Source organism: Athene noctua, chromosome 10 (genome assembly GCF_965140245.1).
Source record: "Athene noctua chromosome 10, bAthNoc1.hap1.1, whole genome shotgun sequence".
Classification (NCBI taxonomy): Eukaryota; Metazoa; Chordata; class Aves; order Strigiformes; family Strigidae; genus Athene; species Athene noctua.
Window position 1 is genome coordinate 16,677,912 of NC_134046.1, and position 27,345 is coordinate 16,705,256.

General features: G+C 46.6%; 3 protein-coding genes across 5 annotated transcripts in view; all 3 read right to left on the reverse strand.

The window, feature by feature from the left end:
* Positions 1-2,029: 2,029 nt before the first annotated feature.
* On the reverse strand, positions 2,030-24,428 carry TMEM40 (transmembrane protein 40). Of its 3 annotated transcripts, none has more exons than XM_074913877.1 (15): positions 21,656-24,428; positions 15,543-15,760; positions 15,140-15,196; positions 11,364-11,420; positions 10,643-10,782; positions 9,895-10,048; positions 8,744-8,851; positions 7,793-7,846; positions 6,887-6,922; positions 5,440-5,472; positions 4,008-4,073; positions 3,625-3,696; positions 3,470-3,544; positions 2,679-2,741; positions 2,030-2,217 (listed from the first exon to the last, which is right to left on the reverse strand). In XM_074913877.1, exons 4-15 carry the CDS (start codon positions 11,410-11,412, stop codon positions 2,198-2,200), a joined length of 870 nt encoding a protein of 289 aa, XP_074769978.1. In that variant the 5' UTR covers positions 11,413-11,420; positions 15,140-15,196; positions 15,543-15,760; positions 21,656-24,428; the 3' UTR covers positions 2,030-2,197. The 3 variants fall into 3 exon arrangements, with proteins under 3 accessions (XP_074769978.1, XP_074769977.1, XP_074769980.1); XM_074913876.1 differs by having other exon boundaries at positions 15,543-16,297; XM_074913879.1 differs by lacking the exons at positions 5,440-5,472; positions 6,887-6,922 and having other exon boundaries at positions 15,543-24,428.
* A 153-nt stretch (positions 24,429-24,581) lies between these two features.
* BRK1 (BRICK1 subunit of SCAR/WAVE actin nucleating complex) lies at positions 24,582-25,143 on the reverse strand. The gene is made up of 3 exons (XM_074913880.1): positions 24,979-25,143; positions 24,815-24,897; positions 24,582-24,733 (listed from the first exon to the last, which is right to left on the reverse strand). Exons 1-3 carry the CDS (start codon positions 25,094-25,096, stop codon positions 24,707-24,709), a joined length of 228 nt encoding a protein of 75 aa, XP_074769981.1. The 5' UTR covers positions 25,097-25,143; the 3' UTR covers positions 24,582-24,706.
* An 83-nt stretch (positions 25,144-25,226) lies between these two features.
* The window catches only part of FANCD2 (FA complementation group D2), a 55,052-nt gene continuing 52,933 nt past the window's right edge, over positions 25,227-27,345 (reverse strand). The window contains exons 42-44 of the mRNA XM_074914116.1: positions 25,975-26,121; positions 25,412-25,486; positions 25,227-25,295 (exon numbers count right to left, since the gene is read on the reverse strand). Of these exons, the coding sequence (XP_074770217.1) occupies positions 25,227-25,295; positions 25,412-25,486; positions 25,975-26,121 (291 nt within the window). The remainder of the gene's footprint in view (positions 25,296-25,411; positions 25,487-25,974; positions 26,122-27,345) is intronic.

A 27,345-nucleotide genomic window follows, 5' to 3' on the forward strand; every position in this document is an offset into this window, starting at 1 on the left:
ACGTTTTCAGTCATTGAAAAACCTTCAAGTTATGTAACAGTTTGGGCAGCAGCCCTTTGCCTGCCTGCTCTATAGCAGGAGCACTTCTGCTTTGGGCTAACCCTCCCTGCTGCGAGCTCCAGCCTGGGGCCGGGCGGGCTTCCGCAGGGACAGACACGGGGTCCTCGAGCCTGGAGTGAATCCAGTAACCTCTGTTCAGTGTTCGGTCCAACTTACTGCTGAAGGTTAAAAGCCTGTCTTGAAGGGACTTCGATGGAAACACAGTTGTCTCCCCACTGCTGCAGAGCTCACTAGCCCCCCCTGCTGGGCAGGAATGTTGAGTATTGGGTAGTGGAAAGCAGGCCCGTGCCTCGCAGGAGGGTGAAAGTGCCTCTGCTTTGGTTCCCCTCTGCACTGCCCCAGAACCAAAGAGCAGAAGGGAGCAGCCCGTGTGCTGGCTCACGCCGAAGTGGCAGGAGCTGCACCAGGTCCCGGGGAGGCGGCTGCCCGGCAGAGCTGTGGGAATGGGCTTGCGGGACGTGGGGAACGGCAGCTCAGTGAGCACGAGCTCATCTAAGGAGCTTGAAATTCCTCATAGGCACTTGTGTTATATTTTTGATTGGTTGTCCAGTGCTGCAGCTCGGGTGATAGGCAAGAGCAGAACAAGAGCATTGGGCAAGTGGCGGGAATGTTTAAAATGCTGAGGTGGCTACAAGAAGAACTCAAATACCCCAGCGGATGCAGCTGAGCTGTTCAGTTCACATGATGGGTTCCACTGGGTGATTTTTAAATGCTTTGCTCTCTTTAAATGTTTTATTTTACCCTAAAGCAGCTTCTGTTTAAAAAATAATAATTTCATTTTGTTGACTGCAGAGTACCAAATTTGAAAACATTTAGTACTAAAATACACTTCTCATCCTGACTGTTCCCCAAATTACTTTTCAGAAAGTTATTATCCAGCAGAGGAAACTAAAAATGCAATTTTTTTGTCAGTGTGGTGGCTGCTTATAGTTTTCAGTTCACCCAAAAGCCATATTTCTACAAAGACATGTAAATAGGACATGTAAATGAGAATATAAATATTAGAAAGTAACTTGTGTTCATCCTTACTGCTTAATTTAGCCCCGGACATGTTAGGTAACTGCTGTGCTGTGTTGGTACGGGCCTGCATGCAATGGCTGAGATTTCTGGATGTGCAAATGGAGCTGCAGCACACAAGAACGATCAACGGTGGTGCCTAAAATTTAAAATTAAGTACAACTAAAAAGTGGTTTAATTTTCTGAATAAGACTTGAAATTGCTTCTTTAAAACTGGGCTGTTTGGGCAAATGGCTTTTAGATCATTTCCTTACAATTTCATGTTTTATGGCTCTTTCTGTCTGATGATGCCTTTATCCTTCTATGGGTATGAAGACCTTACATTTTTACTAAAATCTAAAGGTATCCCCTTTTTTTGCTATCTGCCTATGATTGCATTATCCCTACACATGTAATGTGTAACATGTCCCTAGAGAATGAAACGAGTGTCAAAGTAGCACTTTATTTTACTCGAAGAAAGAAAAATGTTGGGGGATGAGTCAAATCAAGCACTCTATTTTTCCCCTCAGAAGAGGAGATGAAATTTGCTGCTGTTGATAATCTCATTACTGCACCATTATGTCACTGCATGTAAAATCTCACCCAGCTTTCACTGGGTGAAATCATTACACACCCACTATATTGAGTTCTGCCACAATAAATTAATCTGCTTCAGTGCTGTTGCGCTGTTGGGGCTCAGCTGTGTAAGCAAGCAGCTGGTGTTTGCCTGGTTTGCGGCATCACAAGGGGTGGAGAGGAGGTGGCTCTGGGGCTGCCAGGATTCCTATGGAAACATCCAGCCCCTAACCCAGAACCAGCTGGGGACAATATTGGTCATTTTGTTGATTCTGATAGACCATAGGCAGACGAACATGGCTGCAGGGGGGAGGGAAAGAGAATGTGTTGAGAGAGAGGGAGAGTCTGCTGAGCCACAGATCGCTTCAGAAGAACGAACACGACCTGGTAACGCAGGTTCAGCTTTATTTTTGAGGGGAGGGAATGATGTCTTCCTATGGTTTAACATTTCAGTATTTCACATTAGCCATTAGATTAGGTTTTTATGTTTGCCTCATAAAGCAGTTCTTTTAATACTAGAAATGCAGACAGCAGGATTTTGTGGAACTCTGCTGAACTACTCCTCCTAGGCAGCTTTCCTTATACCTGCATGATGAAGAAAAAGATGACTGTCAGGTCTGTTGTGTTCAAATCGTCACATACCTATGCAGTTTTTTAGGTTTCTTCATATTTTGTGTTCAGGAGCACAGATAAACATGAGCCTGGGGCCTGTTTGAAGATCCAACAAGAGAAACTTACCCTCCTCCCTGAATATTTAAGTGAGCTATAGAATTGTTATTCAGACATTGTCAGGAAATGGTTAATACCCCGTAGGGGGCAGGGTATTAGAAATGTGAAAATGCTCTGCCACATAGAGTCAAGAATAATTCATTTTCAAACCCAAGCAGCTGTAAGGAACTGTAGTAAAATCTTTTTTCTTTTTTAGTTATGAAGATTGGAAATTTTAAGTATTGTAATTTAGAGAAGCTGGTCTTAAGACCTGACCAAAATGAAGTACCCAGGAAGGTCTGGGGACTGCATGCAGTCAGGGGGAAGATCACTGTTACCTGTTGGCCTGAATTTGTCAATCAGAGGAACCAAACCATCAAGAACGCTCCGAATTCGGTACACTATTTGTGAAAAAAACACATGTTTTTCAAGATGACCCAGATAGCAACATAAAACATAAAAAATAGAAAAATGTCAAAAACCAAGCACTGACGCTTGCAGTACTAATGAACCCAAGATTACTCTTTAAACAAGCACTTCTGAGATATCATTAATAACAAAGTAGTGACAAGGCCGATTCCTGAGAGAACCATCCACAACCTACCGAAAATATTGGCACAAAATTACAAGGGAGACCTCTGTCCTCTGCTAGCTGCACCTTTCCTACACCATCCCTAGGGATTGCCATGAATCCCTGGTTTTTAAGCATCATTTTCAGTAGGTGCCACTATCCGGGTTCTGCTGTGAGCTCTTCCTGGGGGTGTTCAGCCGCCTCAGTCCCAGGGGAGGGAATGGCAGCCTGAGGGCACAGCACCTTCTAGACTGTATCTGGGAAGACCGCCTTGCTGCTAAAATTGTGCGTTGTCATGGCAACTTAGCATTCAGCCATTGCTGCAGAAAGCGGTGACTCAGGGTCTTGTGACCACTGAGAAGAGACAATGAGTCAACCTCCCCCTTCAGTGTCACTAAGGCTGCTCATCTCCAGCCCCACGGTGTAATTGTGAATGAGATGCTATGAGATGGTTTATGGAATCTGGGCACTAACAGTTTTAGAGTCTTGTGTAATTTAATGACTGTGTGACCCTGTGTCCTTCATGTGGATACAGCCGACTGCTGTAGATACACTTACCTAGACCAAAGTATATCCCGGTGGTTTCCAGGGAAGCAAAGGTGATTAAACCAATTCCAAGAGAAATAGTCCAATCTAAGGCAGCAAAAGATGTTTGGCTTTGTTAATTTTTCTAGTGTGCAACAATTTATCCTTCTATTGAAGTCTCGCCTTACCTTTGTAGTAGTAGTAGCAAATCAGTAAAGCTCCAATGGCAAAGCAAAGAATGACAAAATGAAAGAATTCATCTGAAATAGAGAGGGAAAATTAGGTCACAACTGCAGGCGCCCTTACGACCACATCTTAAGCTACACTGTATCGCGCAGAAAATAAATTGTTTCCATCAGGTGGCTCATACACCACTCAACTGCAAAAGATAGATGCACAAAAGTTGTTCCCAGGAGCTTTGATGATTGTCATGGAGAAGCCTTGATGCACTTCAACAAAGTGTTCACATCAGGGGGGGAGGAAAAAGGGGTTTTGAACCAAAGATCTTATTCGTGGACTAAAGTTCAACAGGGTTGACATCAGTCGAATTAAAACAAATTTTTTAAATTACCATCCTTCCGTATGCCCATCCACCGTACTGTCCACTGATGGAGATGAGGGTTCTCGTTCTCATATGCTACAAAAAAGAAATGTCTTTTATTGCTGTGGAACTCAGAACTATCCCTTTTTGCATCTGAAATCGATTCTCAGAGCAGAATATTTGTAAAACAAAGGAAAGATCTGCAAGCCTCTCAGAAAGATCAAATTAGCAATTTTAAAATCACCCCAAAAAGAGCAGTTTTTTTAAAAGAAAAAAAGAGGCATAATCAGATGGTTTCATTAACAATACAGAATTGTTTTAAAGCACTCTGGGTCTTTTCTGTCCAGTCTGGGACAATCAATAGGCTCAGAATTACTGTGGGGGAGTAAAGCAGTAGTACAAGGGAGCTTCAGTTTGATTCTTGGGTGCTTTGCACAACCACAGCTACAGTAATATAACCATCTCCACTACTAGGCGTATGAGTACCACCAATCAATTTAAGCCTAAATTTGAAGCATTTCTGCACCTCCCAAAAGAAGAACTGTAGGTGACAGTCTCCTACAGCTGACACACAGAAAGAAAATGTAAGAACAGGCTAGTTATTTTTTGAGGTTTCAATAGAGAGCATTTTGCTCTACACTAGTCATGAGTGGAGTTGCCAAATTCTCTCTTTCTCCAATTGTATTGTCAGAAGGAGCTGAATATTTTATCAGATTTCCAATGATGTGTTCAAAGCGGAAGGTCTTTTCCTTTTTTGTTTGTTGATCCCTTGAGAAGACCCCGAGGCAGTCTGCCGCAGAGCAGCCTTTGGGACTTGATTCATTACAAGTTTTAGATGCTGATTTCACTTACCTTGGGCTGTGTGTCCAGGCAACACCTGCCTGGCAGTGAATGTAATTGTCTCTAAAGATATCACAGGAGAGTACTGGAAATGTACTCCCAATGAGCCACAGACTTCTGCTATTGTGCTTTTGGAGCAACTAAACTTTGCCAAGAAATTCTGTTCTGGGTCACGTGATACTGGAGTCATGCTTTTGTATTTTTGATTGTTTGATCATTCTGGGTTGATCAAGTGCTGGTTTGGGGACAAAATCAGTTATTTGATTCTTAATGTTAACACAGCATTGCACTATTCTGACTCAGAAATGTTGCTCTATGAATTACTTATATAAACGCAGAATTTATGAGAATATCAATTCATACTTGGCACGTGTCTGTTCTGCATTACTCTGCCTCCTTAATGCAGTAGTCCCACTTTAATTTTGCTTCACATAATGACTTGCACAGTATTTCTTCTATCAAAGCATTACAGTGCATTTTAATAACTATTCTCAAACTGCTACTTTTTGATTAGGCAATGTCTAGGTATCAAGAAGCGGGTATAGCTGTGATCACTAAGCAAAACTCAGTCCTGAAAGACAGCATCAACAAGAAAAACTTCTGTTAGCTTGTTTGTATTTACCATCTGCAAATGAATCTTCTCTTCTGGTAATCTCTGAAAAGCAACATAGTTTCATTATTTCTGATGGTAAAACTACAAATACATTGTTTTGCACCATTATCAGCCCCAGCAAGCACAGCAAGCACACCGATTTGGTGACTCAGTATAAACAAAACAGTACTTGGAAAGTGCCAGGAAATTTAGGAAGTTAAAAGGGCCCAAGAACAGGTAACAGTAAAGCTGGCTGTTCCGTGATCCCAGGTTCTCTGCAGTAGCTGGGCAGTGGAGGACTGATGGCCTCCATGTTCATACTGAGTTGCCAGAACTGAAGCTAGAACCAGGCAGAGCTGGCATCACAAGTGCTGCATGTGTGCATCCCCTGAACTGTCCAGTGCAGTGGGCATGGTGTCCTGCTCCAGCTAAATATTTTCAGTGTCTCAGTCTGGTGTATTGAAGTAATCTAGAACTGAAGCAACACAGGCCGTGGTAAGAGGTCGAGAGGCCAAATGCCAACTGGAAAAGTACTGTAATCCTCTTTCTGCACCTGGCAATGCGGGGAGAATATTGTATTATCATGTATTCCTCTACCCTGGTATTTTGTGTAGCTCCTTGGGGGTAGGTGACTCAAAAACCTCTCCTAGGCATTATGCTGCAATTTATATCTTCTTCCCAACAATGTCCTCAGCACAAGTCACAGCAGCTATTCCCCACTGCACGGAAGAAGAGTGCTTGAGCAGGTGTCCTCTCCAGAAAAGGCTGCTCTGCTGGGCCGTCTGCCTCTAATGAATGTGGTGTTGGCCTGGGAGGGGCAGGTCAGGGTCAGTAAAGCAATCAAAGCCACTGAGAATTTCCTGCTATGGGCTTTTTACATCTGTTCTGCTGCTGCTCAGCAGTGCCTGATAAAAGGAAATTTGCCTTTAGACTGACTCTGTTCCAGCCTCTCAGCTGGCGTTGTTTCTGTTGTCATCTGGCTTTCAGCTAGTGTCTTCTGCTGGGGCATGCTCAGTGCTCTCAGCTGAGTGAGGACGGCATTCAGAGCCCAGCATCAGCTTTGCAGTCCCAACCTGGCAACCCTGTTCAGCAGGAGACAGAGGCCTGCAGGGAATGCTGAAAGCTGCCTCGATTGCTTAGGAAAGACTGGATAGTTGCCCAACAGAATTGCTGGGTACTCCCCTAAAAAGGATGACAACTGCTGTGAGCTGATCTTGTGAGAACCTGGCAGACCTAACAAAAAATGGGTTAATCTGCTAGAACACCTCACACAAATCACCGGCTATCAGCCAGCCACTGTGACAAGCTTGGAACAAAATGTCTGCACTATGCCCAGGTCCAACACCAAACTAACCGGAAACCAATGGATTTTTTTAATCCATGTCAGAAGCATATCAAGCATTTAAAGCATGTCAGAAAGAAGAAACTGGAATTACAGTCTTCCTTCCAACAGATGAGGTTATCTGGAAACGCTTACCTGGATCTCTGTAGGGAACAACCTCTGCTGGTATGCCTAAAATATTGCACAAAGATGGTGTAGATTAATACCCACAACGAGTACAATCTCCTGCTGCCAGTCACAGCCCATGCGACTCTATTGAAATTAGAGTGCTTGTGTAGAAGTGACAAGGCAGGCACCAACTCGAACTCACTCGGGAGGGCAGCTCTATGTAAGTTATGCAGGTCGAAAGGGGGCATGTGAATGGATTATTAACGCCCCATATTCCACCTCACAATATCTGGAGTCAGGTAGAATCAGACTCCTGTGAGACAGATCTCCTAATATCAATTTAAATGAGCTGCTCTTACATCTGGGCTGAGATCAATTTAAGACATTAATTAAATGATTAAAGCCTTGACTTTTTTACCATCCATGGTTCTATACCATAAGCCAATAGCCCTTTCTGTCACACAGCATAATTTCTTCACCTCCGTTGTACTTATTTTCCATTTTTCCTTTGGAAGAAAAGGAAAAGCCTTGGGAACGAGGTCCATGGTGTGGTCCTTGCGATGATCTCCAGTCAACACTGAGGGCTGACTGCAGCCCCTGTAAGTAGTGGCTGTGAGAGTTTCAGAACTCTTTTGCTGCATTTCAATGGCAACTGTGCAAACCCGGGCAGCAGGACTTCTCCCACAGCAGCAGATTTTGCTATTCTCCTGCTTCAGCTCTAAGCACAAGGCATGGCTGAACGTTAGCATCATTTGAGCTTCATCTCATAGGAAATGTCTTTCCTGCAGCCAAATTCTGACTGGTCCTTTTCCTATGTCCATACATGTTAATATACCTTTGTTCAAAAGTCAAACCAAACAATGCCAGAAATTATCCTTCTTTTGTTTATATTGGTTGTCTCTAGTGAAAACCAATATTGTCACTTTGTCCTACCTCCAAGTAATTGGCCTTCAGTCTTCTGTCTTCCTAAATCTTCCCTGTCACTGTCTGGATAGAGAAAGTGTTTCTTCATCAGATTAAAGAAAAACGTGCCAGCAGTGTTAGAAACAACAGCACTGTAGTTGTTTGCTCATAATATAATGATGGCTGTGGGATATGTAGGTAAAAATCAAGGCTCTGAAACGCAAGGATCATTATTAGCTGCTTTTGCCTCACAGCTCTCTTCAAAGATGGCTGAATAAAAAAAAAAAAAACAGCAAAATCTGAAGTTGGAATAATTTGTATAAAGGGGTGTAGTGAGAAAGTTCTTATTTTAGACACACATTTTCAGCACTGCTAGCTAGTTCGAAAAATGTATTTCTAAAAGCAAATCATCTGATCTAGCTAAGCATTTAATCAGGTCGTAGCTTTCTGTAACAGAATAAGCCAATATCACCTTTATCCCTTCCGTGTTGCCTGCCACTTCTTAGCCTCTCTCATTTTCCATAAATGAAATGGTCTAGCAGCAGCCAAAGTGACTTTCGATACACTAGCGATGTTTGCTAATAAGAAAAGAAATGCCAGAGAAGCACTAGAGCATTGCCAGCTGCTACTGTACCGGGACTGGTCTTTGCCTCCTGCTATAATGCAGGATTTGGTTAGACCAGAGAGACACTGAAGATCACAGAAGTTATGACCTTTATTTGGGAAGAAATCTTGCAGCAGATTTCTACATTTCTGAAACCTCCCAACTTCCACAAGAGCGGGAGGTAGCCGCTATTTTGCTGATAATGAATCTAGAGGTACTAATTATTTTCTGTGTTCTCTCTCTAGCACAATTTTACTTTTTTTCAGAGTTCTGCAGAATTGCTACTGAATTGCTGCAAGTCTCCTATGTCAATCTCTTATGAACATGCAATCAAACCAAATGATGTATCAGAGAAAAATAAAATAAATCCTCTTTACCTTGTGTATCTTCATCTGTGGACTCATGGGATGAGTTTTCAGCCTTTTTTTCCCCCGGTGAAAGCATAAGATTCCTTTCCAATCTCTTCAGGGGTTTCAATTTTTCATCTGTATTATATATAGAGGAAAAAGTATTAGAGATGACTATTTACATTGTCTCTCTCACAGTGGCAGATTTATTAAAGGTTGTCTCACAGGAAATCAGACTCTTAGTCTTATATCAGCTGTGGTTTTTGTACACAAGGAGTAGCACAAAGCATTACAAATGAAAGCATCAGAAAGGCTACTGTTAAGACTTTCCTAAATGCTTATGGTAGATGCCTAAAGTTTCATATTCTGACCTTTAATTTACCCATAATGCTACCCTGTGAAAATTCCCACTGCCTGAAGCAATAGCAACTGCAGCTGAAAGATGCTGTAGCCGGGGAACAGCTGCTCGCCCTTCCCCGGGCTCCTCCTGCCCTCGCCGCGGTGCTGCCGCCGCGCCAGCCCCCTCTTGTGGCCCCGCAGCCGAGCCTCAGGGCAGCGCCCAGCGCCGGGCCGGGCAACCTGGGAGCTGTAGAAGACAATTACTGACTCTACGGACCCTGGGGAACTGCACTCAGTTTCTTACAGCACAGCCGGGCACTTGAGAAGTGCGGTGGAGCCTATTTGTATCTCGTTGACAGGTTCAGCACCCAGAGTGGCATCCTCCAGCCATTCCTTTTCGTTACTACTACCTGTGCTGCTGGGGTCACTCGCAAAAATACTTTCAGTGGCTCAGCTTGGATTTCTTGCCACTGTGAGAGCTCAGAGAGGTCCAGGCTGGCTGGGTAACAGTCCATGTAAAAAAACATCTTGGGTGTCATGAACCAGCTAGACAGGAAAAACTGGGGCACCACTTTGTCAGAGAAATTTCTTTGGCATCATCACCCCAGGACATCCTCTTTGCCTAAGTACACGAGTTTTTTCCCCAGAAGAAGCCAAGTCAAACTAAAATAAAATACTCTCTTTGGCTCCCATTACCACCATACCTAACTTCCTAGATATTTCACTTGTTCACTAATAAATCACGTCCAAGCACATATCAGAGTTTTCAAACCGGTGTCAAGTCCCACTGGCACTGCAGTGATTTTAACAAAATAGCTGACAAGCAGACAGGCAGGACTCACCCTTTCCCTTGGAGCTGGGCAGCTGCCTGTACCCAGATGGGTTGGTTGCCTTCAGCAAGAGGTAAAGAACAGCCATGGCCCTGACTCCTTTCTTCTCTATGGCCTTCAGGCAGGCTGCACAGCCACCAGGAAGGACACTGCAGCTGTTGAGGAGCTGAAAGAAAGGTAAGTAAATAGCAAATAACAGTTCTTCCAATGAAACATGGCCTGTAAAAGCATACCCTGCTATACAAGTGAACGTATCTCACCCCATCTGTGGGACAAGTAATCCCCTGCCCCTCCTGTACAAGGGGGAAATCAGGGGCAGAGAGCAATGCCAAAGATGGGACAAGAACGTAAATTCCATTCAGCAACTCGGAGCAGAGCTGTCAAATGGAGAAAAAATATGGTGTGTAATAAACTATTTAGAGAGCTGGAGAAACAGAGGGTCTGAAAATGGATGTGCACTCTCTGCAGAATCTTACAGCAAAACATCACTAACAGTGGTCCTGCCTAGAAAATAGTGAGCTGAACTGATCTTTATACAAAGCCAGTTATTTTTGCACATGGAGAGCAATGAAGTAAAAAGCAGGGACCTGAGTCTCATTTATCTGTGTGCCCTTTTACAGCATTTATCATGTTCTAGATATGTTTTAGCATATCAAGTCACTGGACTGTATGTTTTCTGTCCCCAAAGTAGATCAGAGAAGTATAGAAGTATCTCTGTAACAATGCCTTACAAAGGATGCGTGTTTCTGTAGCAACTCACATTGTTCTTTTCTTCAGTATTCAGGATAGGTGGGTCAGTGGTGGATAAACATTTTACAAGTGACTCCCAGAAGGACTGGTTCATTTTCTCATGATTCTCCAAGTAGCTGGCATCAGCAGTAAAAACCCTCTGGAAAATGTCTGGGAAGAAAAACAAGCAAATCACTGTGCAGCAGTAGAGGTGGGTTGCATGGTAGTGTTCCCGTGGTGCTCGGTGTAGGTGTGGAGGAGGCAGACATCAGACTCTAACACGTTGCCCAAAATCAGCATCTTAGTGTATAGAAAAGAGAGTAGTTCTGTGTTATACAGAGCAACTCAGTCTGCCAGAAATCAGTAGAAAAATGTCCACACAGATTACTGAAGTCTTTGTGATGCTATTGTCTCAGAGAAGCAGGGGAAGTATTTAACGGGTGCTTCTTCTGACCATGCTATTTTACAGACAGGCACAAAGACATGAAGGGCTGGATACCAAGGTACTGAGAGCTCATCAGGCATTTAATGCACAGCAAAATCTCCTTCATGCACCTAAATTCCCCCAAGCACATGCCCAAGGCCTGATGAGAAGCCTGTGGAAGAGCTGGGAACTGACTACTGGTCTTTCTTTTAAAATCAAGGAGGATGGGTTGTGATTCAAGAGGAAACAAATTTCATTGAGTCACAACCACTCTCACAAACACTATTGTAGCGTGAATAAGCCAAAGCTTGGACTGCACTACCCTTACCTTGCTGTTCTTCAGTAAGATCTGGGAATAGGACATTCAAGTTCTCCATTGCTGTTCCTGTTCAAAAGGAGAGGAAAAAGCATATTTAGAAACAGATCAGTCTGACCTTCTCTGATCTTCTGTCTTACACCTGATTTTCTGCAAACATGGCATCTATCTCTAGGCACTTTAGTTTTGAAATCAGTTCTCTGTTGCAATGAGAGTTTCACATCATGATTCATTTATCCTCCTGGGACCCATTCTCCACTCCTCTGAGTGAGTCTCGCTGGGCTGGCATTTGGTTATTAAGAAAGAACAAAAGTCTGATCATCATGAGTAAAGCGAAAAGAAGTCTGACTTGATCATTCACATTGTTGTTTTTTTACAACTACCAAGGTGTCTAATTAACTATTTACCACAGGTGTGAGTAACTTAATAGGCCCGTTCCATTCACAAAACAGACCGATTGTTCCGTACCTTTAGCATATTGGTACATACTTTAAAAAACCAAACCAAACCAAAACAAAACAAAACCCCAGAGAGAATAGCAGAAGCAGTTCATAGGAGAGCCCCACAAGATTTGGAATCCTTGTCTCAGAGAACACTTTGACACTTCAGCATCTGTTCTTCCCCAGTTGACATGAAAAGGAAATTTCCACTAACTTCAGGTTTATGAATTAAAAATTTTTAAGTGTTGATCCCAGATTTCTTACTGGAATTTGCCACAGAAACAAAACATTCTGACTTCCCCAAAATACAATGTTTTCTTTTGTTTTGCTAAACTGACCCCACAAATTTTGTTTTGAGGCTCTTTTGTTCTGATGATGCATTTTTTGTGGTGGTTGTGCTTCTGAACAGTTGCTTCCGCCTGCTCTGGTCCAGGCGTCTTGCACTGACTACATCTCCCCTCGTGCAAATTTCATCTTAAACACTATTGTATTGGGAGATGCAAAAGAAGATTTTTGGGGAGTCTGAAGTACAGTTCCCACTATGCAGGAAAACCGTTTATACACCACACTTTTTCCTACAATATGACTTTTGGGTCCATTCAACAAAACACTTTCAATTGCGCAGTTTGAAAACTAAACATTTCCTTTAAATTTTCCAGATGGAAAACTGTTTCTTTGCCTACAGACAGTTTCAGTTCTCTAGAGACTATCATATCAATCAGAAAAATGTTCTAATACAAAATCCAAACCAGGTCCAGTTAATATCTTCAGAAGGTCAGTGTAACACACAAATAAAAACATATTTATTCTGGAAACAGAGCAACTTAATCTATCAGTTCTCAGATAGAGGACATTAGACACAGATGGACTCCAAAGGAGTTGCAAAACCCATCCCTCCTTTGGGGTCAGGGTCGAGGTCCCACATTTTAGGTGTGTTGGTGATTCTGGGAGCTTTCTCCTTTTCTGGGCTGCAAGGATTCTTCAAGTGATTAGGGTCCGTGTTTAGCCACTGTTTTGCTGTTTGGCTTTGGGGAAATTACATAATCTCTTCAACCACTTTTAAAGGCTAAGCCCAGAAAACTGCTTACCTACTTCCTAGGTGTATTGTGAGAAAAAAAAAAATAATTTAAGAACATTTTGGAACTATTCCCAATGATGAGTCTATGCAAGACATCTATCATGAAAAATACCTTTTATTTAACCACCTGATATACCTGGAGAAACTGGCAAGTTTTTTGACAAATAAGCTTTGAATTCTATCAACTAGTCTAATAAAAGTTTTCACCTCTCCCACAAACCTTGCCTGACTTACAGCCTTCGCTGCTGCAGCTGCGTGACAGGCGCTGGCGATGTGGGACTGTGAGCACTCGATAGGGAATGCAGGAAACGCATCTGTCCTCTGCCCGGGTAAGCAACAGCTGATGTTGAAATACAGGAACCCGGTATACCACACCCTGGATAAACTCATTCTTGGCTGCACAATAAAGAAGGAACATAACTTCTGTGCAGTTATGTATCTCCAGCTATGGTTTTCAGCCTTTTTCAACATCTTTCTTGCCTTCCTATTTACTCAGCTTAAACCTTACTTTCATAAGTTAAATCCTTTAGTTCTCTTTGTGGACTGCTCTGTTGAAATACAATGCCTAAAGGAGCAAAATTACTTTAAATATAAACATTTATTTTCTGACTGATAATTCCATTTCATAAAAATATTATAAAGATCCACATTTTACTGTTGAGGGAAATTCCGGAGGTTTGTGTTTGGGATTCCTAATACCTAGCAAAGGCCACTCTCATTGGAACATTGGAGGCACGTTGCTCTGCCTGTGACATGAAGCTGTCACGGCAGCTGCCTTATGCTGGCTTTGCGTCATCCCAAAGACAAAGTGAGCAGGTAGGCACCAGCAGATCTGTCCCACCATGCACAAAGGAAGAGCAGATTCAGCACTGAAGGCAGAGGCGATGCTGTCAACCTCATTTGCTATCAGACTGATTTACTTTAAAACTGTCCATTTCCTGGCCCAAATGACTGGACTGCTCACCTGTACCAGCAACAGAAACACATTTGCCCAATGCACTTGTGCATCCTGCTATGATAAGACCTGGATGCCACAAGAGGATCCAGGAGCAGCCACCATCTGCACCCATCTCCCTTTCTGTGCCTCCAGCCCAGTCAGCCACCAAGCTTTACATAACTAAGGAAGCTGGGTACCTAATTTCTCTTAGACTATGGACAATTAATTCCCCTGTGGCTCTTCCGGAAAGAAAATCAGATCTAAACAAAGGATAAGCATAGGCATTTAATTATTGTCTGTTTCAAAAGTGATTTAGTTGGTCATACCTCATAATGAGAGAAGGATGATGGTATACTGGCATTTCAGCCTAGCTATGAGCTCACTGGGGAATGATACGAACAACAGACCTCATCTTGCTTTCCCCACAGTAAATCAGAACATAATTGCAGTGAGAACTTTTTAACATGTTAGAATAAATTTGTGTGCAGTGAGTTAGGAAGTGAGACTAGTAACTGCCATACACAACAACTTTTTGCATAGCTGCTGAAATATATCTGAGTAAAATTGTTCAATGGGATAGCAAAAAATGCAAATAAAGCAAAATAAGGTTGTTTTGACGTCAAGACAAAAACCAGACAATCCTGAACCTTTTTCCTTTGAAACTACTTTTACCTTTCATTTTAAGTTATATGCTGACACCAAATCTTGCTAAATTTTATTTTAAACATAAACATTAGGTCCCTTCCTGCCCTTCTCTCAAACCAGACCAAACCAACTTCATAAAGCACACCTGCAAGTCTTAGGCTGATCCTAATGCCTGGTTCCACAGGAAGATGTTATGGAGGACTGCAGCCATGGTGAAAGCATGTAGTTTCTTTCAGTGAGACAACAAAAACTGATCCACACCAGCTCAGTCTGACACCGTTCCTACTCTAGTCTCCTCAGGCAATGCTACCAGTGAGATAATTCTGCTATTCGTCTGCTTGCCTTCCTGTTGTCAAATATAGTTGAACTGCAACAGAGAAGTAGCAAAACTCAAAAAACTTTTCACTCTTTATGGCGTCCTTGAACACAGGCAGGTGAAAAGACCCAGCAAGTGTGTTGCTGTGGGGAGGGCAGCTCCCCATGCTTGGTGTGACCGTGCCCATGGGGGTGAGCAGGGACTGGGCGCAGCCCATCCACCCCTCGCCACAGCAACTTCCTTCCTCTCCCGGCTCTTGCAGCAAGCCCCGACACCTGCAAACCGGGGGCAGTTTGTTGTCTGTTTTCTGGCTGCTCTGGTAACACAATGGCAGCGCTCCCGTACAGATTTACACATACCATTTGTAATTACCTGGTTTGTATTTCTTCCTATGCGCTGCGTGCTCCTCTCTGTGGTTGTTGGAAAGCTCTGAGGGGAAGAAAATGAGCTCATCAGAAGCCAGAAGAGCTCATGTTTGTACTCCAAGTAAAGTTAAGGCAAACAAATCTTCTCTATGCATAAAGTTCAGGGCTTACCACAAAGATTTTATAACTTATATGAAATTATTTAAGAGATAGGTATGTTCAGTCAAGAAGACACAGAGGTTGCAGGGAAGTCCTGTGGCTCTCCCCCACAGCGCCATAACCCTTCGCACAGCGGTGTGATGCCTCGAGGAGTAATCAGCAACCCAGCTGTGTACCAAGAGCCAGGACACAACCCAAAACACTCTCAGTCTTGACCACAAGAAGCTCCCGAACGCCTCCCCAGCACTTACCTGCAGGGCTGTGAAGGTGGGTCGGGATCCCGGGGCAGGGTGTGCGCAGCGCTGGCCCCAGCACGTGATGGCGGGCGGGCAGGCGTCGGGGCTGGCGCTGGGCCCTCACGTGGCCTGCCCTGACTCAGAGCGAGCGCGGCGGCGGCTCCGCAGCATCCTCCGGGGGTCATGCTCCAGGCGTGGCGGGAGGAGCTGTGTGTTTTCTGTGTCCCTGAGCTCTGGGGAAGGCGGCCAAGACTGATCCCGCCAGCATGGGGGAGAGGAGCTTGGCGGCCTCGGCCTGTCTCAGGTACCGATGGGCCTCAGTGGCCAGGACCCCCCACCCTGCCCACGGCTGCTCCTGTGTGGGGCCGGAGGCCTGCGCCCACTTATTTGGCCTGTCTGGGACACAAGGGAGAGGCTGAGGGCACAGGGATCCCCCTCTGACAGGAAGGGCCCTGGGCTCCTGTAAAGCCGAGTGGGGACACCGTGACAGCGGTTTGGAGGCCTGGGCACACCGCCCTCACGCCCGGAGCGCCCCTGGGCTCAGGGAGGGTGGCGCGGGGGGGGGAACCCCTGCAGGGACCGGGGAGGGTTTTGCACCACACCCTCATCAGGAATAGGACATGGCCAGCGGGGGTCGGGTCCAGCCTTCCGGCTGGGGGCCCAGGAAGGGCCCGAGGCAGGGCGCAGCCCACAGCCCTGCGCCCCAGGGCTGCTCTGTGCTGTGATGGCGCAGCCCGGCCGCTGGCAGGAAAGGGAACCATCCATCGCACCTGTCTCCAGCAACCAAAGAGAAAAAATGAAAACACAGATCCGGAGCCACAGCTGGTTTACAGACATGCTCACCAAAGCACGATAGACTGAACCACGTTCAAAAATCTTTCTCTGCTGTTTGCTCTGCACATGGGGTCACTGAAGGCTCCTGTGTGGGTAACAGGCACAGCTACCCCCCTGGGGAAAAGGACTTTACAGCACTCTGACCAGGCAATGGTAAACTTGAAAACAGCAATCTCTTGCTGTGCTTGCACATGCTTGGGGTATGAACAAGGTGGAGCCACCATAACTGGTTGCCAGGAGCCAGCTAGGGCTGTGAGGAGCAGTCCTAGCCATTTACTCCCAGGTAGTCCACCCTGCCTGGGCCAGCCCTCAGACCCTGGGCATGCTCAGTTCCGCACCTCCAAGCTTACCTGCTGAGTATCAGACAGGAATACCAATACCTAAGTAAATCAGTTGAGGCAAAGAAAATACTAGTATTTCCTAACCAACTTCCCCAGCCTAGCATTTGTTTTCACTATGACCAGGGGCTCTCAGCTCTCACCACACACCCTGCACTAGATTTCCACCTGAACCTTTGTCAGGTACAAAAGTTCTCTGGACTTTATAGCTGGAAGTTAGATTTTTATCAAATTAGGTGTGCTTTTCCAGCAATGCATATAAGCTAGTGAGTGCAACTCCTCCATTTGTTACAGTCAAGTGCTATTCGGAGGACACCGTCTGTCCCCTCTCAGCAGCAGGGATCAGCCTAGGCCGGACCCAGCCATCAGTCCCTGATTAGCTTGAGGGAGTGGTGCTAATCAGAGGGGCAGTTACCTTTGCCCTGTCACAGCACTCATCTGTAACTCTTATTAATAGCCTCTTGAGTTCTGATAATAGCAAATATCAGAGATCAGGATGGTCTTTCAGATCCTTGAGTTGTCCACAGGCAGTTTCCCACATGTTAGCAGCTGCTCACATGTCCTCACGGCCTGGCTGTGCAGTACCCGTGTGTCTCTTGCTCTGTAGAGGCTGCTACACACTCCCAGCCACTCAGAGTACCAATTTACTCTGATTACAGGTTTAATGCTCTATCTTCTGGCAGAAGGAAGAGACACAAACAGTTTTACTGTCATCCTTGCTGCCTGCCTTAGAATAACCTGAAACAAAGAATCCCTCTGTTTGGCTTTGTTTGTCCTATACCTGTGCTAAGCCCATAGCTGTGGTGCTTGCCTGAGTCCTTCTCGTCCATCTCTGATGCATAGAACTTCAGCACAGCATTAAACTGAAGCCACCCCAAGGCTGTTTTCTGTTTAGGGAAGCTGCTCCTTCAATAGCAGACGACGGTTTCTGAGCCAGCCAGCCTTCAGCAGAAGGCAACAAGAAAGCAGGGAAGGGAGGGGGCAGACCTCTCCTGTGCACGAGAGCAGAAAAAGGAAGCCCAGCTCAGCACCTAACATACACCAGCTACACTGAAACAGGCATTTTCACCTTGGTGTTTCCCATTGCAACTGCCTCGGGTAAATAATTAACTAATTAATTAAGCATTTCTCATGCCAGTCTCTCGCTCCAATTTAGCCTCCAATATTCTCACCTAAGGAAGCACCCCTGGCTCCCATGGCCTCCTGAACTACCTGCTGAGAGGTTAACCCAACCTTTCAGCTGCTGGACTAGAACAGTTCTGGGTTTGCCTTCATTTCAGTAGGATTTGTGTTACAACTTGGTGTCAGAGTTCCTTTTTCTCAACAAGCACTGCCTCTGCCCAAGCATGATGTTTGGTCACTTGAGAACCTGTGAAGAGCTGGTGTCACAGGAGACTACTAGGGACATTCCAATAGCCCCATGTCCCGGTCGATTACAGGAGGTGTGGTCATGTTAAATCGTCTGTGAAATTAAGCTAACGGTTTCACCCTGGTGCAGTTGGTGCCTGAGGAGGGGGGTGTGCAGAGCAGGTTGTGTACCCTCCCTCTGTTCTCTCTTCATGTACTGATGCTTCTGGAGAGACTGTGACCCTTAGAGAAAATAATTTGTATCTCCTGTAGTAGGTGGGCATTGGTTTTTTTTCAAGGTTTTTTGTTGTTGTTTGGGTTTAAGCAGGCTGTTTCACTTGTTTTCCACAAGTGCATACCAAAGTGCCTTGTATCACCTACCCGGACATAATTACATGCAATGTTTAACACAAAGCAGCCAATACTCTGCATCTACTTCTGCTAGGAGAATATTATCTACCTAATTAGAATGCTTTATTATGTATTACATGTGTTTATTCTGCCCTTATTTGGGAACTGTTCTCTGAAAGAGGAGAATGGTGATTTACTCTTTGTATGCTGGGAAAATTGCTTCCAGGAGGGGTTTAGAGACACAAGACATGCTGAGCAACTCTCACACTTGACACTAATTGGATACAGTGTGTGTGCAGCTTTGTCACACAGGCAGGTTGCATGCGAAATGTAGCAATACTCCTCAGTGTAGGAGGGACCCAGTGATGTTATATATTCAGAGCCGTAATTGCTCATTTAGTCATCACATTTCTGATAGATTAAAACACTTCCCATGACACCTCCTGCCCTACCCTGACTTTTATCCAAAGGGCTGGTTAAATTAGTCCCTTCTATGCATTTACTTAGTTGCTACTTTTTTTCTTTAAATAAAGCCTGCTTAAAGAATTGTGAGACTGCAAAATACGAGTAACTGAAGGAGGATTATGCTTCACTGTCAGCTGCATTTTGCAGTTTAGAGGTATGTTTGTTTTTAAACTCAACACCTTTGAGAGAAAAGCAACAAGTACAACCCACTCTAACTCTCCAGCCTATCCAGTGATAACCAGTAACACCCTCTTACACCAGGAGATGATGAGAAAGCAGCCATGTACCATGGCTGAGCTGAGAGAAAGGCTGAGGTTTAGCCATGAAGGCTTTTGCAGAATTGTCTGGGAGAGTGGATCATGTACCTTACTGAGACTTTTAGAGATTTTTTTCCTCATTCTGTACCCTTTGGTGGAATTATACTTGCCATAATAACCAATTTATTACATATTTCAAACTAATGCAGCAAAATTTTTGCTAAAACCTGTTAAATTTAAGAACTAGGCCTAATTTTATTTTTTATCTAGAAACAGGAGCTTCTTGTTCTATACAGATCTTTTAACATCTCTCCTAAACTCCATCATGAACCAAGCAGAACTCTACTCACCTCTATGCCTATTTTTTCCCCACTAATTCCTTAAACTTTTAGTCAAAATTGTGTTTTCTTTAAATTCATTAGAAGCTTTCTAACATGAGGCATTATAGAAAAGTGGATCAGGGTGCTATAGCTATATCCTTATAGTAAAATTTTATTATTTACATTAAAAATCTCTGGTTTCTAATCACTACTGAGACAGCAGCCTTGCTCTCACCCTACCATCCATATCCCTCTCCAGGGTTTTTTGCAGTTTTCCTTGGCTGTGCTGATGCTCAGCAGCCCCGCAGGCCTTTGCAGACAGAGGGTGCACCAGCCCGCCGGAGCAAGCTCTTTCCCAGTCACCGTGGCCTCTCTTACTACTACGCTATGAAACGAGCAGTTCGGGCCTTTTCTACACGGTGGGAACAAAGCTGATCGGAAGGCCAGTTCAGACTACTGACCTGCAAAGCAAAAATGTCGTTTCACAGCTCAGACTTGCGGAAATGTGCTGCGTTTACCCGAGCAGCTGGAACAGCAGTCTCTCTTAACGGCCAGACACTAAGGTGGCAGCACTACCCTGGATGTCACAGCCCTCCAGGTCTGTGGAGACTACCCCTGCTGACTAATGCAGCTGCTATGAGATTTGAGTTTCTGCTTCTCTTACACTTGAAGTGTTTGTCTGAAATGCAAACCCACTCCAGTTTGGAAAGGAGGGAAAGTGGACCTGGGTCTGGCACTTGCCATACAAGCTGTCAGGGAAAACAGAAATTAAACTGTCCATGAATCTGCTTTGCTACAGCTGTGACCCCTCTCCTGTATGATTGCACATAATGTCTCCTGATCCAAAATACCAACCAAACCCCAAGCCCCCAAAACAGACCTTTTTTGTTTAGACTGGTGGCAACTTCCTCAGCTCAAACCAAGGTCATTGCAGATACTGAAGGTAACAGTGAGGGGAGAATGTTTTCCAAATCCTGATCAGAAACATGCCAGTTTCTATTCAGTTTAAACTGTAGTTTATTACATTGCTGATGGTAAACTTGAAGAACGTGTGCTTCATCTCATCTGTATTCATTAGTACAATTCTGTTGCTATTAATAAAAAAAATATTTGACCTACTTCCAAATAGCTGTGAAGGAGCAAGGGGAAGGCTTAGGGTGCCACGGATCTGAGAAAGAGGCTGCTAGTTGTTAAGAGAAATGGGGAGCAGTGAATGGCACCCAGCCACTGGCCCACAAACCCTGCAGCAAGCATGGGGGATCAGCGTGGGGTCTGAGGGCACTCCGCCCACCCACCACCTTCACCAGCCTTCCTGGAGCAACCTGCTCCAAGTCAGCACCTCTCCTCCTCCTTGCCGGCCCAGCTCCCTGGGGTGCCCTCCCACCTCCCATCTTCTGATCTCACAGGAGGGCTGGAAGAGCTTCGTGGAGGCAGAGCTGCTGGCAGGGGAGAGCACACAGGAGCCTCAGGGACCACTCCCTGCTCCACCTCATCCTCCCTCTTGATACAGCCCCTTTCCTCAGAACTTTTGAGCACACAGGCAACGCCAAATATTTCAACATTTAATCCTGACTTTCTGGGAAATGGGTTTGGTCCTAGAACCCCTTCTGCAAGCAGCTGAGACCGGGCCATCCACTGCTTTCTCAACAACATCCCTGACAGATGACAAGGCCAGGAAGCAGAAAAGGCTACAAGGGTAATGGGACAGAAGATGGGATGAGGGGTGGGCGGGCGCAACACAGAGACAGCCATGCAGCAGGGCTAGGGTTGGGCCAGCAGCTTTGCTGCACTGACAAACCTGGCCTGAGCACAGCACGACACATCCCCCAGTTAAGGTGCACTTACAAACCTGCCACAGGTCTGACTCTGAAGCTGGCAGGACTCTTTCGTTTATCTATCCAGCGTTTCCCCAGGATATTACTCTCAAACTTTTGCCCCGGGATGTATCCAACAAAAACCCTCCCCTCCCCAGAAGAAGGGCACTGTCCTACTGGTTTCTGTGATATGAAGTGAGAATGCACAAGGATGTGTCAGACTGCCAGCAGAGGGAGACAGAGAGGGGGATGGTAAGCTGACAGTGTATCCACCCTAAAGCTTTTATGTGCACTCAAACAAAGTCCCAGGTTCTCACGCTTTGCAGAGTTCAGAGCAATACTGCCAGCACCTTCTTGGGAAATGGACACAAAAACCGTGGTGGATCTGGAGACCTTCCATACCTGTGACGCTCCCAGCTCGCTGGCCTGGCGTGATCAGCAGGCAATCACAGGCAGGCAGGGCCAATTGCCTCTTTGTCAGACCACTACTCAAGGTGACTCCCACCGCTGCCAGTGCCTCGGCACCAGGATGCAAGCAGACACCATCTTCTGGGATCTTCTTTAAAGAAAAGTCCAGCTTTGCAGAGCTATTAGGGACAAAGCACAGCTCTCCCTCAACAACTCAGCTGTGTCCTAACACATTCCTCTCTTGAGATCACCTCAGGTCACTGAACTATTACCAGGTTCACTCACCTGCAACACAGAGGGGATTAAGGTACATTTGACTCTAAAGTTGTTTCCTAAAATCAAGGCTCTGCTAGCAGTAGGTACTTAAGAGAGCCCAAAAGTGATTTACTAGAAGCTAAAATTATTTGAAGTCTGGTCCAGTCCACTCATCCTAAAATATGTGCTTTCAATCAGACACTGCAACTTTTATGGGCTATGCAAAGCTTGAGTTCAAGCTCCATCTCTTCTACTGACACCAGAAAAATAGTGATGTCAACATAGTATCACCTCACCTCCTGGCCGAGATAAAAATTCAGTACTACCAGTCATTCCCAAACCCTGGAACTGTTAGCTCAGATGAAGACTGCCAGATTGCTCCAATCACTCCACGAGGTCTGGCTGCCTGTCCAGCAAACCCCGCTGCACACCACCTGGGAGCACAAACCTTTCCTCAAGCTACAGATGTGGCTCAGGCTCTAATAAAACTGCTCTATTCTGGCACTTACGTAAGGGGCTTCAAAACAGCTTGCTCTCCAGTTCAGGCTCTGGGAAAAGGTCTCTGCTACCAATAACCAGAGCTGCAAGGGTGCCCGAGCACCCAGCTCTCTTGGGACAAGAGGAAAGCATGCGTTGAGGACACAGCACTGTCATCTCCTGCTATATTAAATGTGTGGTGGGAAGAGCACCACTAACACAACATGTAAATCAATCTCCTGACTTAGAATACACAAATCCACTCCAGAAAAGTTTAATGTGTGTTTCTGGGGCATCATATTCTGAAAAAGACACAGTACAAAAGAAAAAAAAGGCAAGCAGAATTTCCCGGTCTTTAAAACAATCAAATATATCAAAGCTCCATCTACAAGGCTGATACTGGAAGCAGCATTATCAGTTTGAGAACGAGGAGGCTTCTCCACCTCCCAGAGACGGCCTGCAATAAACAGCACCTAAAACAGAAAGCCTTGCAGAGCCCCAGGGAACTACTGAGACTCCCTGAAAGGGAAAGAAAAAGAGCAGAACTCCATTACTGCAGCGAGCTGCCCAGCATCCCTGCTGGGAGGTGACCCAGACAGACAGATCCCACCCTGCTCAAGCTGTGACAGCCCATGTCCCAGGAGGAGCAGCACCCTCCAGGAGACAGATCCCTACACCAAAACTGCTTTGGCCATACTGACTTGTGTGGTAACACCTACTCCTGTGAGAATCCCTGGGGTGAGAGGAGAAAGGGAGAACCATTACAGCAGCCTGTCAAGAGACCAGGGATCAGAGAGACCCACCACAGCCCCAGCTGGGAACAGGAACACGCAATGGATCTCAAGTGGTCAGCCTGGTACAGCCCTAGTCCCAGGGACATCTGTGGTGCCCTGTCTTCCATTCAGTCTTTGGGTGAAGAATCTCAGGATAATTTAGGCAGGGACCTCTCTAGCTCATCATACCCCACCTTTGGACCAGACCTAACTTCAAAGCCAGATCAAGCTGTTCAGGGCCTTGTCCAGCCAAGTACTGAGTTGTCTCCAAGGACAGCGACGAGGACTCCATGCCAGCACATCCAGAATAAACAGCACATGGGCCATGGCATACTTCTGATGTACTTGGGCCACAGAGCAACTGCCTCTGAGGAAAGGGTAAGTGCTTTCCCTCTACCTACCAATTTTGTATGACAGCACCATCTCTCATCATTTGACTTTGCCCTTGAGCAAAAATGCCATGATCCACTCCACTGTAAGCTCTGCAGGGGTGGGTACAAAGCACTTATTTCCCCTGAGACTAGGCACCAGAAGCACCCAAGCCTCCCAGAGGCACAGCCCAATCTGACAGCAAAGCACACCTGGCTAGGTGAGCTGAGGGAAAGGCTGGAGGAGCACTTAATCAAATAATGGAAAACACAGAGCTTCCTATGGAGAACAAAACTGTGAGCTTGGGGGAGGACCTATGTTGTGGAGCAACCAGATGTCAGACCTGCTAGCCTCAAAAATATGAAGAACATTAAGATACCCAGGTGCCCAGTAAACACTGCAGACACCACACAGCCATCATGAGATTGCTTCCAGTGGAGAATAATATACCGAGACATTTAAAGCCTGGTGGGAAGCAAGAACTTTACTGACACCAAATCCATGGGCTCCCCAACAAATGCTAAATATGAACAGTGAGTTTGCAGCTCTAGATGCCCACTGAAAAACTGAGATAAACAGACTTAGTGGTGGGAAGGGAAGAGAATTTCCTTCTTCTTGCCACTTGCCCCCCTAGGGAGAATAAGCACCTCCTCCTAGGTACAAGCAGAGGGCACTCTCCTGTGGCAGGTGCACCACACCAGGTGAGGCTGCTGTCCCTGCACAGCCCTGACAGCGTGCACACACATGCAGGCTGAGACACCCTCCAAACCACCGGGATCATCAGATTTTGCACTGTGACGCCAGCAGGAGCACAAAGCACCTCAAAGGCTGGTCAGGTGCCTCCTGGAGCTGACAGCAGCCAGGCCTGTGGCCCCTGGGGCGTCTCCTCTCCCATTGCAGCCGCCGTGCGTGGGGAGGGAGGCAGGCCCGAACCCTGCGGGTCAGGCGGACAGGACAGGCTCCGGGCATCCAAGACGGTGGCAGGGAGCCGGGCATCCCATGGCCCGGCCCCTGGCGGGCAGGCAGGCAGGCAGAGAGCAGGCAGGGCAGGAGCACAGCGGTTTATTGGCAACACAAGCAGAGGCGGCGGTGGCGGCGGCAGGCCCCGAGCAGGCTGTGGGGCGGCGGCGGCGCTCCGGCGGGGTGGGGGGAATCTGGGGCCGCCCCAGGCCTATGTCAGCGTCTCGCCCTTGGTGACCTGCCGGGAAAAGGAAACGCCTCAGCCAGGGCCGGGCCCGGCCAGAGCCCCCCCCACGCCGGCCCGAGCCCCGCTGCTCACCCGGGCCTCGATGTACTCAATCCTACGCTCCAGCGCCGTCAGCTTCTCGTTCAGGGTGGCCAGCCGGGACCGGCACGACATGTCTGCGGGGAGGCGGCAGTAAGAGACCGCGGGCGGGCCCGCCGCCAGCGCCACCCCCCCCCCCACCGCCCCACCGCCCTCACCGAAGGAGTTCAGGAAGTCCGCGATCTTCTTGATGGAGCTGGTGATCACCTCGATGTACTCGCGGTTGGCCCAGTCCTGGTGGATCTCCCGCTGCACCGGGTCCTCCTGCACCGACATGGCCGCCCCGCCGCCGCCGCCACCCCCCGGGGCGCACCGCGCCTGCGCGGAGACACGCCCCCACCCCTCCGCGCCTGCGCGGCGCCGGGCGGAGCCGCCCCCGGCCCCACCCGCCGCCGCCGCCGCCGCCTCAGGGCGCCGCGGGAGAGGGGCCCGGCCCGGCCGCGGTGTCCTCGTCGCTGGTGCTCCCGCTCGGCTCCTGCGGGGGACACCGCCGTCAGCGCCGGGGCTGCCCGCCCCGCTCCCCCGGCGTTATAACAGGCGTTTCGACCGAGTCGCCCATAGCAGCCGGCAGCCCGGCCTCAGCAGCGGTACCTCAGCTGGACTTTCTGCGGAGTCCTCCTCATCGGAGTCTCTCTCTTCAGCGGCTTGAGACAAAATTTCCTCCCCCTAAGTTGAACGCAAAAGATCTGTACAGAGTGTGTGCGGAGCGGCCAAAGCGCGCTAGCATGGAATGGAAAAAGCAGCGTTTCTGTCCTGCTTCTACAGTGGAAGAAGAGAACAGCCAGGCTTGGCTTCTCTTAAAGCCGCACACAGGCGTGAAGAGGTGCTCAAGTGACCTTTACCTCTTCCCTTCTTTGCATTTAGTTCTTGCCACCAAGCAGAGGAGGGATCCCCCATACCCACTCGTTACAAACAATAAAAAGTGACTGCTTCAGTGTGAGAGCCTCACGGCGAGGAAGCCCACAGAGATGCAGGCCCTTAATCCTGAAATAAAACATTTCTTTCTGCTGCACTAGACATGACTGTAATATGGCCACATAGAATTTGGTCTTTTAGCTCCACCCCACACAAGGGCAGAGTCACAGGTGTCTGGGCAGGACGAGCATTGTCCTTTCCCACATTTTAATTGCCCCAGGCAGAACAGTGATTCTCACCTGAAGATCCCGATTTTTAAGGATGCCCACCCAGAACGCCTCCTGGCAGTGGTTGAACGCCAGCATTGCCTTCACTCGGTATACAAATTGTTCCAGTGACTTCTTCAACAAAGGCACGTGGTTGGTCAGTCCAATATCTTGGCGAATCTAAATATGAAACAGTAAAATGACTACGATTGATTCTTTCTTGCCTAAGTATTCTGGCTATTTAAAAAGCCATTGGTTATGCAGGTGGGAGGAATGGGACACAATCCCCACAGAGCTTGCCCGGATTACATCATTTCTTAGTCAAATTATTTTACAGCTTTTGTTAAAAAATAAAATCAGATAAGCATTTTGTCTAAGGCAGCAAAATGATCCTTTGCAACAATCGAAACAGCCATATCCACTCTGGATAATGCACCTTATAGAGAGGCTAGTAACTCCTCTACGCAAGTCAGATGAATTCTGCTGACCCTTGGGAAATTATTTTGAGAATCTGCTTTTTCTTTGTTCCATCATCTCAACAACAGCTTGGTGTCACTTTGTCTGTTCTCCAAGAACAACACACAGCTTGTCAGCACGGATCTTGCACTGCTGCCATCTTGCTCATGGCAGTCCCAGCTTGCTTGCACGTGAATGTCTGGAAGCTGCATTGCTGCTGGTGCTGGTGGTGTGTGCAACTGATAACATTTGAGTAAGTCTGACTCGCACACAAGCTACTGTTGGTGAAATAACAGAGTTATCTATGGAGGTCAGCAGTGGACAATCACACCGTTCCAGTCCAAAGCAAAAAGGAACCAGTGGCCAGACTCCAAAACTACCTACCTAGGAAGGGAGATCGCTACTTGCTGATAGACACAAGCTGCATAGTAATGCTGCAGGGAGTTTCATGTCAGGAAATTGCTGAATTCCCAAGCACAGAGAAGAAAGAATGAGAAAGGTGTTGAATAAACCACTGCCATGACAATCTTTTCTTGCTCAGTGCCTGACGCAATTCCTTTACAGTAGCTACGTGGAATGTGTGTGCACTATAAATTCCAAAGCCAACCTCTCCAGACCAAAGAGGCTTTGGCTTTTGGAGAACTAGGACAGGAGGGAACAGATGGAGTTGCTGTAAGCAAAAACCAGCTGAGGAAGGGCAGCTATGCCAGGTATTGTGTGAGATTTAGCTCCAGGTGAGCATCGGTTCCTGCTAGGCTTGGATCTGCACTACAGAACAAAGTCACTGCTAAACCAGACAAGTTGCCAAGAGCCATAAAGAATTATTTTGTGCATAAGTATTTTCCTCTTTCATGAGAATACTTTGTAACCTGCTTGCATTAAGATGCTCTCATTAGCTATACTCTGAAATCAGAGCAGCTTCCTTTCTTGGAAGAGTTCAGCACGCCT

Bases quoted from the DNA above. Each gene is read 5' to 3' on its own strand.
- TMEM40 (XM_074913877.1), bottom strand. From the start codon at position 11,412: ATGGAGAACTTGAATGTCCTATTCCCAGATCTTACTGAAGAACAGCAA. The intron at 3,697-4,007 runs GTAATTTAAAAA...TCTCTATTTCAG, and splicing joins GATGGGCATACGGAAGGATG to ATGAATTCTTTCATTTTGTC. The intron at 3,545-3,624 runs GTAAGGCGAGAC...TTGCTGCCTTAG, and splicing joins TTGCTACTACTACTACAAAG to ATTGGACTATTTCTCTTGGA.
- BRK1 (XM_074913880.1), bottom strand. From the start codon at position 25,096: ATGTCGGTGCAGGAGGACCCGGTGCAGCGGGAGATCCACCAGGACTGG. The intron at 24,898-24,978 runs GTGAGGGCGGTG...GCCTCCCCGCAG, and splicing joins GGACTTCCTGAACTCCTTCG to ACATGTCGTGCCGGTCCCGG. The intron at 24,734-24,814 runs GTGAGCAGCGGG...TTTTCCCGGCAG, and splicing joins TTGAGTACATCGAGGCCCGG to GTCACCAAGGGCGAGACGCT.